This window comes from Anser cygnoides, unplaced genomic scaffold, assembly GCF_040182565.1.
Source record: "Anser cygnoides isolate HZ-2024a breed goose unplaced genomic scaffold, Taihu_goose_T2T_genome scaffold_45_1, whole genome shotgun sequence".
Lineage (NCBI taxonomy): Eukaryota > Metazoa > Chordata > Aves > Anseriformes > Anatidae > Anser > Anser cygnoides.
Window position 1 is genome coordinate 1,188,853 of NW_027103069.1, and position 12,054 is coordinate 1,200,906.

At 38.2% G+C, this 12,054-nt stretch overlaps 1 protein-coding gene across 5 annotated transcripts in view; it reads right to left on the reverse strand.

Moving 5' to 3' along the window:
• LOC125181363 (chromodomain-helicase-DNA-binding protein 1) overlaps positions 1-12,054 on the reverse strand; it is a 75,715-nt gene that overhangs the window by 27,873 nt on the left and 35,788 nt on the right. For all 5 annotated transcript variants that reach the window (XM_048055923.2, XM_048055920.2, XM_048055922.2 and 2 more), the window contains exons 8-16: positions 7,871-8,096; positions 6,830-6,930; positions 6,393-6,571; positions 5,783-5,910; positions 5,494-5,710; positions 4,847-4,936; positions 3,867-4,057; positions 2,614-2,802; positions 2,282-2,444 (exon numbers count right to left, since the gene is read on the reverse strand). In XM_048055923.2, coding sequence (XP_047911880.1) covers positions 2,282-2,444; positions 2,614-2,802; positions 3,867-4,057; positions 4,847-4,936; positions 5,494-5,710; positions 5,783-5,910; positions 6,393-6,571; positions 6,830-6,930; positions 7,871-8,096 — 1,484 coding nt within the window. The remainder of the gene's footprint in view (positions 1-2,281; positions 2,445-2,613; positions 2,803-3,866; positions 4,058-4,846; positions 4,937-5,493; positions 5,711-5,782; positions 5,911-6,392; positions 6,572-6,829; positions 6,931-7,870; positions 8,097-12,054) is intronic.

The following is a 12,054-nucleotide window of genomic DNA, read 5'->3' on the forward strand; positions in this document are numbered from 1 at the left end:
TCTTAACATTTCATAAAAAAAATGTAAGCAAATAAACTGTGCTACAAGTTAGAGCAGTTGAGATATAGACTCAATTTTTTCCTACCAAATAATCATTTGGTAAGAAGTAAGATTACCTTACTAATTTAGTACTACTTACTCCTTGCTTTCCATCTTTTGAACAGAAATAAGCACTGCTATTTGACCCTCTAATTATTTTTAAACAATAACTAATCTGTCAAGTTTCTCAGGCAAGTTAAAAGTGAGAGGAATTTTGTTTGTATAGCCCAAGAAGCTTTAGATGGCTTACAGCATTATACCTTCTCAGCTCCAGTGGGAACAACTAGAAGAGAAATTCAGATGCACATTTAATTTAATGTTGAAAACATTAGGCCTCTTTAAGGTGAAGAGGCTCAGGATAGAATTATGTAGAATAAAAAAAACTGGAGTTAGGTGCTTTTATTCCTTTTGCCTGAAATGATAAGGATGTATCATTCATAATAAGAGTTAGCAAAGCTTATTCAGATGAGCCAAGGAAATCATTATTAAAAATATGCAATTATTACAAATAATGGCTGAACAGTTCTAAAGAGTTTAATTATAATTTAGGTAGTTAGAGTATGCCATGTTGTAAATTAAATACCCTTTAGCTTTGAGAAACACTTTATAATATAAAACACCTTGAAATCACAAGCTGTCACTGCACAATCTAGTAGTTTTGGGAAAGTCTTGAAATTATGAACTTCAAAGCTTACAGAAAAAAACAATTGATCATTAGAAATATTTATGTTGGTATAAACTGCTGCCAGGTGCCCACCAAGCCGTTCTCTCACTCCCCCTCCTTGGCAGGATAAGGGCAGAAAGTATGATGAAAAAAAAAAAAAGAACAACAGAACTCATGGGTTGATATTAGGACAGGAAGATCACTCACCAGTTACCATCATGATCAAAACAGACTCAGCTTGGGGAAGATTAATTTAATTTATTGCCAATTAATAACAGTGTAGAGCAGTGAGAACTAAAAGCAAACTAAAAACAACCTTCCCCCCAATCCATCCTCTTCTACATCCTCCCCCTGAGTGGAGCAGGGAATGAGGATTGCGTTCAGTCTATAACGCTTCATCTCCGCCACTCCTTCACGGTCACTCTCTTCCCCTGCTCCAGTGTGGGGTCCCGCCTATGGGATGCAGTCCTTCACAAACTGCTCCAACGTGGGCTTCCCACAGGCTGCAGTTCTTCAAGAACTGCTCCAGCATGGGTTTTCTCCACAGTGTGCAGTCCTTCAGGAACACACTGCTCCAGTGTGGGTCCCCCATGGGCTGCAGCTTCCTTCAGGGTATATCCACCTGCTGTGGCATGGGGTCCTCCATGGACTGCATTGTGGATATGTGCTCTGACATGGTCCTCCAAGGGCTGCAGTGGGACAACCTGCTTCACCATTGTCTTCTCTGCAGGCTACCTGGAGCACCTCCCCCTTCTTCACTGACCTTGGTGTCTGCAGGATTGTTTTTCACATTTTCTCATTCGTCTCTCTCACAGCTGATGTGCAGCATTTTTTAAACTTCCTTAAATATGTTATCACAGAGGTGCAACTAGCATTGCTCATTGGCTCAGCTTTGGCCAGTGGTGGGTCTCTTTTGGAGTAAGCTGTTATCTGACCTGGGGCAGCTTCTGGTCTCTTCTCAGAGGCTGCCCCTGCAACCCCCCTGCTACCAAAACCTTGCGACATGAACTCAATACAAGTACAAAGATTGGTTAACATTTACAAAGCAAACAAACAAACAAAAAATGCAACAAAACCCTGAAGAAAAAATAAAACAATCACAAATCATCTTTAGTAGTGATGCTTACAGGTATTTTCATTTATAACAATAAAAATCAGACTAAGCTTTGGATGTTTATTACTTTTATTTCCTTTCAGTTTGGTTGTTTGCAGGCATGCAGCGAACAGTGTTTGTTTACAAAAAAGCTTGAAGAGATTCTGCAGATCACTTTCTGCTATCACATGGACTGTTGGTGCTTTGCCAGTCATGCATTTGCACAGAGATGCTTTATTTAGTACTGATCTCTCTATTATTCAGTTCTAGCTAAGAAATAAAAAACAATTCACTTACCTGTAAAACCCAGGATGTACATTTAATAGAGAACTTGTTTATTAATATTAAATATTAACATTATATAATTCTATTAATATACTTTAATAAGAACCAATAAATTGCTAGAACACTATAAAATTACTGCATGTATATTAGAGATGGAAAACAACTTTATAAAAATAAATTAAAAAACAAGGTGGTATTACCTGTAAGGCCTCCTGTTTATTATAGAATTCATTATCATCTGGTGGTTTAATGAGGTAGCAATGGTTACAACACTTCTTGAGTTCCATCATGATGTTCAAAAAGCCTGAGGTACTGCCTTTTGAACCTTTACTCAGGGCTTTATAATTCCTGGTTAAAATCCACCTATGATATAGAATGTGTAGTGGAAGTAATTTCTAACATGTCATATTTCCATAAATGGTAAGCTCTCAAAATATCATTTCAAATTGCATCATGAGAACTATTACACTTCATTACTTTTCATACAGACATCTAATTAAAATAGTGGGATTTTAAAAGTGTCATTACTTACTTGTAATATTGCTTCTGTAATGCACTCATTTCCATCCTCAAAATTTGCTCAACCTTAGCAGGTAAAGACTTTTCTACATCTTTTTTAACTCTTCTGAGTAGAAACGGTTCAAGTTCTTTGTGAAGACTTGCATAACCAAACTCTCTCCCTTTGCCATGCTCCTCTTCAAAATCTTCCCAGGAAGAAAACCTTCAACATAAGAAAGAATAAAGGGAGAATAGTGACATAGTATGAATGACCTGAAGAAGCAACAGCCAAGAAACAGAACACATAAAACCCATAAATATACCACATGCACACAAACGCATATGGACTCATTCCCCACTCCCCTCTGTTTCATTCAATAAATTTCTGAATTTTCATCTCACAAGAAATTCTAAACATTTTGTCTGCAAATAGTAGAATGGAAGTTTCCAAACACTTTTGCAAAATGAAAGTTCAAAACAAACTACTGAATTTTAATTTCTCCAATGAAAGCTCTGCATTTTACTTTTCTGCATGGAAACCCAGGTAGAAGGTTACAGAAATTCCATTATTATATTTCTCAAGAGCAGCATGAAAAAAAAAAGTTGCATGGCTGGGGGGAGTGCAAGAGAACAGACCACTTTACATACTTTTTGCAGATTGGATGGTCTAGCTGAAATTTGATTATCCTCTGATATGTGCTAACAGACTAAGAAAATGGACTGTAAGGTTCTGAAGAAGTCAGTGTAATGCATAGCTCTGAAATTGGAGCTACAGTGATTTGTATTCACAAGATATCTGAAAGGAACGTGCTCTCATTTATTCCAGATATAAACAGAGGTCACTACAGAATAATGTCAATATAATAAACGTATTGTATGCAAACCATAAGGCTGCCTGACTGAACTACTGCATATCGGGCATCATGGTACAAACTTGTTCTCATTAATGGTACTAACACAGAAAAGAAGACATCCTCAGCCCCATTCTGTTTCCATACAGTAAGTCCATGTGGTTTTCCTTTTAGATTAAGATACGTCTTTTCAGGGACCTGACCCATATATCAATCCACCCTTTTTGTGGACTGCTAAAACAGAAAAAGCAGCAACTGCTACCAGAACGATTTATCAGAAATAGTATGAAAAAGTATGTACATCTATTTTATATAAGATATTTAAACTGTTTCACAATGCAATTCTCTACCTCTGTTGATTCTCCAATCACTAAAATATTCCACCATAAGACACTTGATAAATAAATAAAAAGAATCATGTAAAACTCTTCCTTACTTTTCTGGCATGATGAAGTGCAGCAAAGACCAAAGCTCTTTGAGGGAGTTTTGCAGAGGGGTTCCAGTAATAAGAAGACGATGATTAGACTTGAAGTCTATTAAAGTCTTGTACAGAAGGGAATCATCATTTTTTAAACGATGAGCTTCGTCAACCCCTATAAACACCCAATTCAGACCACCAAGGAATGACTTAAAGAAATTGGGGTGGGGGAAGAAGACATTAAACGAGTTAATATATTATGGAATTTCTGACATTTTGCATGAGGTTATAAATCCCATCACTTTTTTATTTTAATACCATATGGACACCTATGCATTTTTAGCATCAGTTATAGTTTTTATGTTTGCAGGATTCAACAAAAGGTTATGGAAGCATCCCAAGTTTAAAAGGAAAGAAAAAGGCTAAATAAAGTTGATCTATAAATTTTCAAATAAAATAAAAAAAATCAGAATATACTCTCTTCTTTCCAGTATGTACAAACAAATGAAGTAAAGAAGTTCCACTCATTTGGCTTTCAGTTAAAATTTTCATATGCCATTAGGATTAACAATAACTCTACGGGCTACCATCATAGAAATAGTAAGAATATACATACTACTGCACACACAAAGAAAACATGGATTTCAGAGTTGTGAATCACAGGTGTTTGGGGCTATGGGTTGGTTTGTTTTTTTTTCAGTTCCTGGATGATAGTCTACAAAGAAGTAGAGCATTTTGAGAAGTGAAGAAATTACTACAGTAATGAGAAGCCCAAGCAAACTGATATGGAGAAAAAAAAGGGGGGGGGGGGGAAGAAAGCCACACCACACATACAGAAAATCTAAATGTGTTTAAAAAAAAAAAAAGAACACTTCACTGTCATACTTCTAAAAGCAAAGTTGTCATACTCCACATCCAGAACCAAAATATGTGCAACTCAAAAACATTTGTCAAATGTAAAACTCATTTAATCACCCTGAAGAAATAAGTGTGATTACCTTATCCTTCAGCAAAATTTCATAAGTTGTTAGAAGTATATTAAATTTTAATCGTTTGGTCTGTGGATGCATCCATTCATGAGTTCTTATCTACAAAAAGAATCAAGTGAATTGTAAGCTAGAAGAAAAACAGTCTTATTGGTCAGTATGACTTTAAGAACTACAGCAATATAAATGTTAAGTGACATACAATAATCTGATCACAAAACAGGAACACAGTACTCAAGCTATTAATTTAAACTTCTGAAAAAATGACAAAATTTCCACAAAACTTTTTTTTTTTTTTTAATTTAAAAGTTACTTACATTCCTCATTTCAGAGAAGGAATTAAAATTGTGGCTGGTATACTTAAATATTTATTTTTATTTTATGGACCTAAATAATTGCATGACAAAAGACAATTTATTTTCAAATGCAAGGTTGCATTTTTAATCGTTTTTATTATTAAGCAGGAAGGGAATCTTTCACATACATTTATATCAGAACAAAATTTAAGCTTTTAATTTGCATTTTAAACACATAAAATATTTCAAATAAGTATTTGCTCATTATTAATCAAAATATTGGAGATTAGCATAAGACAGGAACATGAAATGAGTCTTGCTTTTTACCACTAAGCTTTTTCAATGATACAAAGAAATACTCACCATATTTCTGCTAGTTATATCTCCTAAGTAAACCACAGCATTCATCTGAGGAGCCCAAGTTTGAATCTCTCTTTGCCAAGATGTCAAGGTAGAAAGTGGCACGACCAGCAAAAAAGGCCCATACAGTTGATGTTCATGGAACAGGTAGTTCAGAAAAGAAATTGTTTGTATTGTTTTTCCCAGACCCATTTCATCTGCAAGAATACAACTATTCCCTCTAAAAAAAAAAAAAAGTTTTATAAATGCTTACAATTTAAAAACAGCAAAACTCATTTGAGACTATACTTACTTGCACCATGAGTGAGCAAGCCAATTCAGTCCATTTAACTGATAATCTCTTAACTCTAAACTCTCATGTCCTCCAATATAAGATGGCTGCTTCTTTAGTGCAACAAACCTTGGCCTCTGTTTAAGAATCTGTCAAAAGCAAACTGAGCATCAGTCCTGCTACTGACTGAAGTTACCAAAATGTTTTCCTATAGAAACAAATTAGCAGTAGAAATTTGTTGAGTTACCAATTCTACCGTTTATTCATCACAGACAACTAGGCCATACAACATCAACTCACTTGCAAGTTGAAAGGAGCTTGATGGCTGAACTAAATTCCACAACAGAAGTGACATTAACTCTTTCACAGAGGATACTTTTAAAAAAACTAAGAATACCAAATTCCATCTTTGAACGGTAATAAAAGAAGCAGGGAACAATATCTACAAAAAACTATTCTCAATAATGATACTTACTTCATATATAAATATAGCTATCATTACTATTCTGAACAACCTTCAAAAATATTTTATAATTAGCATCTAATCTCAGGATGCATAAAATACTTCAACTTTTTTTTTCTTTTTTAAAATTATCACAACTGTATAAATCCATTGCAATTACACACTCACCTTGCAGTCCTTAAATGGAGTGGTCTTGGACTGATTTCTGCTAAAATACTCATCAATACATGCCTGAAATTTTTTGGCAATGAGAGCACCGTCTTCCCAGCTACATTCTGAGTAAGGCAGACCCTGCCATTTGCAATAGTAATCTGGATAACCAGCTGCTGATTTCTGATTTGAATGAGCTGCAGAAATGTATCAGAGATACCAGATCAATATTTTCCTTTTGTATTTTAAGAAAGCACTCGTTTTAAGTGATAAGACAACATGAACTAGTTTCACAGCAAAGACAGTACAATGAGTTTTCTCTTTATCAGATTTTGTTTTGCCTTAAGTTGTTAGGGATATTTATAACCTAAATTTCTTAACTATAAAGGCAACGTGAAAGCAACGAACACAGAATATTCTCAACACCGTTTTCCGTCTGCAAGTTTGTCACGTACCAATTATCCTTTCCACTACTTGATATTGTTTATGTAGATCATCTGTAAGTTCCTGCTGGCAGTTATAATATTCCACATCTTCTGGAGAAGCATTTTTCAGCCTGAAATGGAAATTTATTTACAGCATTTATTACATTATGTAGTTATAAAACTAAGAAAATGCGGCAATTCTAAAGCTCTGAATGTAAACATCATGGGAATGCTGCTTAGAGAGCTTCTTTGAAGGAACTACAACTCAATGAAATTCCTGCTATAGAAGTGTTGCATCTGGCCTGAGAAAGCTAAATTAAGAGACATTTCTATCAGCTACAGCTTGTACTAGTTATGCAGATAATTTACAATGTCTATTCTCAACAGCGAGTAGTATACTTCACGTGGTATTTTCGTGAAACAGCACTAATGATGGTTCACGGTAATAAGAATCCATCTTATGAGTATGAGATGCTAAAAATCCCACCAGCATTCACAGATTATATTAAACACACTAATAAAATTGAACACAAAAAGGTAGCACTAAAACATAAGGATTTCTTCAGTTCTTGGTTCTGAGGCTTTAAAGGAAGTTTGAGCCAAAAAAGTAAATGCTGTAAAGTTTTGAGTGCTTTAGGAATTTCAGTTCTTTTTTTCTTTACTTTTTATTTTTAATAATCTCTGCAGGAATTCCTGAAGAACTCTGATCAAAGTACAATCAATGACAAAACTAGTAAAAGGTAAGATTTAAAACAAAACCAGAAAACTCACCACTCACCTTGTTAAAACTTCATTTATAACATGCATTAAAGTCTAGGTGCAAAAGCTGCTTCCTTAAGAGGCCTGATTTTACAAAAGGTGTGAGTATACTCACTTTCTCAACCAGATTTGGAATGCTCAGAATGTTACAGGATCATAAGTATTAGGGAAGCTTCAACTTATATTTTGTCTTCCTGTTGTAAAGGCAGTTGATATGCCTTCGTAAAGAGGCAACGGAACATACATAAACACAATAAAACATCTATACTGTTACAAAACATGCAACATGGAAGTAGTTATAAAAACACTTACCATCGTTTTGTTTCCTGATACTTTTTCTTATAGTTGTCCAGTTTCTTCATTCCTTTAACATTTTGTTGCTTCAGGGTTTCCTCAGTTTCCCAAGTATTATGGATGTGTGACCAACCTTTCCATTTAATAAGATACTGAACTTCTCCTGGCTCCTTTGACTTTTCAAAACCAATATTTGGGTCACCATCTGCCTCGACTGCATAGATAGTGGTTGCAGCACCAGTGGCTGAATAAGACACCACACCATTAGGCTTGATTAAGAATGCACTGCCATAAATTAAACAGTAAAAAATTTACTGCAGAAAACAATCTGATGTTTCTACCTAAGCATGTACCTTGATTAATTTCACCTACAATACTTATGTCACTCCTCTTATTTGAATATTATGATGAAACTAAGTTAATACATGCAAAAATATTCCAAAGAATCAAAACAGAAACCAAAAAACTCTGCATCGAACCTACAGTACCTCATCTTTTCTTATTAGAATTTTCTTGTTGCCCCTAGTTTTTCTAGTGAACCCCAGGGAACGCTCCACAAGGACTGCTTGATGCCATCTTTACTATATTCTTCTCATCTCTGAGCATATAATAGATATTTAACATTCGGCTTGATCAGCCTTGCAACCTGAAAAACCTACTATTCAATTATTACTATGGAAGCTATAAAAACAATTAACTGAATTGCAGAATGGCTGAGGTTGGAAGGGGCCCTCTGGAGGTCATCTGGTCCAAGCCCCCTGCTCAAGCAGGGACACCTAGAGCAGGTTGCCCAGGACCATGTCCAAACAGCTTTTGAAGATCTCCAAGGAGGGAGACTCCACAACCTCTCTGGGCAACCTGTTCCACTGCTCCATCACCCACACAGTAAAAAGAAAAAGAAAAAAGTGTTTCCTGATGTTGAGACGGATCCTCCTGTGTTTCCATTTGTGCCCATTGCCTCTTGTCCTGTCACTGGGCACCACTGAAAAGAGCCTGGATCCATCCTCTTTGCATCCTCCCTTCAGGTATTTATAGACATTGATGAGATACCCCTGGGCCTTCTCTTCTCCAGGCTAAACAGTCCCAGCTCTCTCAGCCTCTCCTCATAGGAGAGATGTTCCAGTCCCTTAATCATTTTTGTGGCCCCTTTGTTGGACTCTCTCCAGTAGATCCAGGTCTCTCTTGTACTGGGGAGCCCAGAGCTGGACACAGAACTCCAGGTGTGGCCTCACCAATGCTGAGTAGAGGGGATGGATCACCTCCCTCCACCTGCTGGCAATACCTTGCCTAACGCAGCCCAGGATATCATTAGCCTTCTTTGCTGCAAGGACACATTGCTGGCTCATGCTCGACTTGGTGACCCCCAGGACCCCCATAGACTTTTCTGCAAGGTTGCTTTACAGCTGGGTGGCCCCCAGCATGTACCGGTGCCTGGGGTTGTTCCTTTCCAGGTGCAGGACTTTGTACTTCCCCTTGTTGAACTGCATGAGGTTCCTCTCTGCCCATTTCTCCAGTCTGTCCAGGTCCTTCTGGATGGCAGCAAGACCCTCTGGTGTATCTGCCACGCCCCTCTGTTTTGTGTCATCTGCAAACTTGCTGAGGGTACGCTCTGCCCCATCATCCAGATCATTAATGAAAACGCTGAACAGGACTGAGTCCAGTACTGACCCCTGCAGTATGCCCCTAGTTACTACTGGCCTCCAACTAGACTTTGTGCCGCTGACCACCACCCTCTGGGCCCAGCCATTCAGACAGTTTTCAAACCACCTCGCTGTTTGCCCATCCAGCAACGGCCACTTTAACAGCTTGTCTATGGGGATCTTATGGGAGACAGTGTCAAAGGCCTTACTGAAGTCCAGGTAGACTATATCCACTGCTCTCCCCTCATCCATCAGGCTGGTCATATCATTATAGAAGCTTATCAGGTTGGTCAAGCATGACTTCCCCTTGGTGAATCCATGCTGGCTCCTCCCGATGGTTTTCTTGTCCTTCATGTACCTGGAAATGGTTTCCAGGATTAGCTGCTCCATTACCTTCCCAGGCATCGAGGTGGGGCTGACTGGCCTGTAGTTCCCAGGGTCCTCCTTCTTGCCCTTTTTGAAGATAAGAGTGACATTTGCTTTCCTCTAGTCTTCAGGCACTTCTCCCAGTCACCGTGATCAAGCAAAGATTATCAAGAGTGGCCTTGCGAGGACATCTGCCAGCTCCCTCAGTACTTGTGGGTACATCCCATCAGGGCCCATGAATTATGAATGTCCAGTTTGCTTAAGTATTCCTTGACCTGATCATCTCCCACCATGGGTCCATCTTCCTTCCTCCAGCCTTTCCCCCAGGTCTCTGGGACCTGGGATTCCTGAGGGCCAGTCTTGATGGTAAAGACCGAGGCAAAGAAGGCATTCAGTACCTCGGCCTTTTCCCTGTCCCGTGTAACCAGGTTCCCCATCTTGTTCAGCAATGGGCACACATTTTCCCTAGCCTTCCTTTTGTCACTAATGTACTTACAGAAGCCCTTCTTATTGTCCTTGACATCTATGGCCCGATTCAATTCCATCTGGGCTTTGGCGTTCCTAACCTCATCCCTGGATGCTCAGACAATGTTTCTGCATTCTTCCCAGGTTACCCATCCTTGCTTCCACTTTCTGTATGCTTCCTTTTTATGTTTTAGTTTGGCCAGGAGCTCCTCGATCTTTCATTCTGGCCTCCCAACATTTTTGTCTGATTTCTTGCTCATTGGGATGTACTGATCTTGTGTTATGTCTTCCTAACCTCTTTTTACATTTTCCCCCCTGCATTTGGAATTTTATGTGGAGTAAATTTTAATTACATTCAGTCTGTATTACTGCTGCTAGTATTCTTCATCTGTAAACAAGCTCATTTCTGTGAGAAGAGCCAAGAAAGGAAGTGGACCCAACCAGATGCAGGGTCTAGATCTAGCAACAGAGAGTGACAATAACAAAGAACAGCACAAACAGTAACAACATCTAAGCATACAGAATATAAGAAGCCTTGTCCAAAAGGCTTTTAACACAGCAGTGATACTTTGCATTTGAGTAAGGGGCTGGAGTAAAGATACAGTGGCATTTAGGACAGTATGGGAGAAGGAAGGTGAGAGGGAAGAGAGTGCAAGCTCTGTGGCATATCGGAAACTCTAGAAATTAGGTACATCCCATGAAGAAAGGCAGTTTTGAAGTGTGAGGGCGGCCAAATTTTCTATGATTTGAACCCTAATTTTCAGACTAAAAAACACTTAAGTAGGATACTGCATCCTATCAGCTACTGAAAATGAGACCCCTATCATAATTCATAAAATTTTAGAAATTCATATCCAAGCACATTACTGAAATCGTAGATGCACTTTGTAGCCATTCCACCATCCATTGTATTGTATTGAGACTAATTATACAGAAATACCTGAAATCACCATCTCAGTGCTTCAGCCTTCCCAATACCATCCTTTAGGGTTCAGCCTACTGGTTAGATGCCCTATCCAGTCTACTTTCTCTGCCTCAGTATAAACAGTTTATACCTATCATGTAATCAATAAACTGTACAAATAGTAGTTTAACAGCATGGTATGCAGTTGTGTAATATAGAGCTATTTTCCACATATTTTTTTTCTTTTTGCATTAGTTATGTAAGTTCTTCTATGTTTTATTTTATAAAGCTTACAAAAGAAACATACACATATGAGTATGAAAAACAAGATGACTCCCTGGTATTTTTAAACTTATTGTTTACAAACATCGCAGGTGACCTACAGCTGAGAACAACTGACATTTACATTGCACAATGTACTCCACCATCTTCCTGGAGCCTGGATCAGGGATATCACCAGGATACTCCCCAACCTGCTGCACTCCACAGACTACTACCCACTACTGATTTTTCAGATAGGTGGGGAGGAAGCTGCATCCTGTAGTCTGAGGGGAATGAAGAAAGATTTCAAGGCCTTGGGACAGTTGGTGAAAGAGTCTGGGGCGCAAGTCATTTTCTCTTCCCTCCTTCTGTTCTGGGGTGATGACGTGAGACGGAATAGAAGGATTTGGTCCATAAATGATTGGCTATATGACTGGTGCTACAGGCAGGGCTTTGGGTTCTTTGATAATGGCTGGTTTTATAAGACACCAGGCCTGACAGTAATACGTGGGAAAGGTTTATCTCACGGGCAAAAGGGTTCTGGGACAGGAATTAGCAGGGCTCAT